Source organism: Ailuropoda melanoleuca, chromosome 8 (genome assembly GCF_002007445.2).
Source record: "Ailuropoda melanoleuca isolate Jingjing chromosome 8, ASM200744v2, whole genome shotgun sequence".
Classification (NCBI taxonomy): domain Eukaryota; kingdom Metazoa; phylum Chordata; class Mammalia; order Carnivora; family Ursidae; genus Ailuropoda; species Ailuropoda melanoleuca.
In genome coordinates this window covers 126,307,252-126,308,502 of record NC_048225.1, presented here as the reverse complement: position 1 = coordinate 126,308,502, position 1,251 = coordinate 126,307,252, and the positions used below count along the sequence as shown (strand labels likewise).

Genomic DNA, 1,251 nt, shown 5'->3' with positions numbered 1-1,251 from the left:
TACGCGCAGCTCAGCACGTACAGCCGTGCGCCCGCGTCCGACTTGCCCCGAACCCGCCGCCCCCGGGCCCGCCGCCCCCGCCGGCGCCGACTCGGCCGGTACGCTGTCCTATGAGAACTACGACAAGTTCAACCCGCACCCCTTCCCCGCGGCGGCGGGCTACCCCACCTACCGACTGGGCTACCCCCAGGCGCCGCCGTCGGGCCTGGAGCGGACCCCGTTCGAGGCGTACGACCCGATCGGCAAGTACGCCACGGCCACCCGCTTCTCCTACACCTCGCAGCACTCGGACTACGGGCAGCGGTTCCAGCAGCGCATGCAGACTCACGTGTAAGCCCGGAGCCCGGCCGGGCGCCTCTGCGGGGCAGAGGACGAGGCTCTCACAGCCGTTCCCTGATATTCAGGGGCGTTGCGCGTTGCTCCCGGCCCGGACCAGCCTTCCTCCTCCGCTGTCGCCTGGCAGGTGGGGAGCAGGTCTCCCGGAAACACCCCGTCCCGAGGATGGTGCTCTGTGCATGCCCCAGCCTCCCGGGCCTGCCCTTCCCTCTTCCTCGGGAGGACGTGTCTCTTCTGACCTGCGCTCTGGCCTGGCCCCGGCGTGGGGACAGGGAAGCGAAGGTTGTGGAGAGCAGAGGGGGCACTTTTTAGCATTCCCATTCCACGCCACCCCTCTGGTCTCCCCTAAGTGGACAGGGCTGTGTGACGATGAGCAGGCGTTGGCTTAGGGGGACAAGCTATGGGGGTGGGGGGCTTGGGCACAGATATGTGGAAACCCGTTTGCCTGGCCAGCCTCTCTGTCCTCTGCATTCATAGCCCGGCAGTATGTCCCCTTCCGGGACTGCAGAAGGGACCTTGGATTGATTTTAGCTGTCCACAGAATAGCCCTGGCACTGAGTTCAGATCCAGCCCTCATTCAGCTGGGAGGGAAGTGCCAGCTGTCCCGGCTGCGCATTATGGACACCTGTCTGGAGAGGTTCCGGATTTCTCCAGTAGCCCCATTGTCTCTCCTCTGTGCAGGGCCAGCCGGTTAGATGAGGGGTCCCCCAGCAGAAAGGGGCGGTGGGGGAGCCATGTCCTGACTCACCAGCAGGAAGGCTGTGTGCTACAAAGCAGTTTCCAGAACCCCCTCTAGAGGGGCCCCTTCCCTCCCCAGCCTGCCCTGTAGCCCGGCTTTAACTCTTGAGCCTGTCTGGGGAGTGGTGGTGTGAGGGTGGGATGCTATAGGCTATTTTTCAAAGACAACAGAAAACA

The 1,251-nt window shown here is 64.4% G+C and overlaps 1 protein-coding gene across 1 annotated transcript in view; it reads left to right on the top strand.

Moving 5' to 3' along the window:
- KIRREL1 (kirre like nephrin family adhesion molecule 1) overlaps positions 1-737 on the top strand; it is a 39,320-nt gene extending 38,583 nt beyond the window's left edge. The window contains 2 exon segments of the mRNA XM_034667682.1: positions 1-44; positions 46-737. Of these exon segments, the coding sequence (XP_034523573.1) occupies positions 1-44; positions 46-334 (333 nt within the window). The 3' untranslated portion in view covers positions 335-737.
- Positions 738-1,251: the final 514 nt, after the last annotated feature.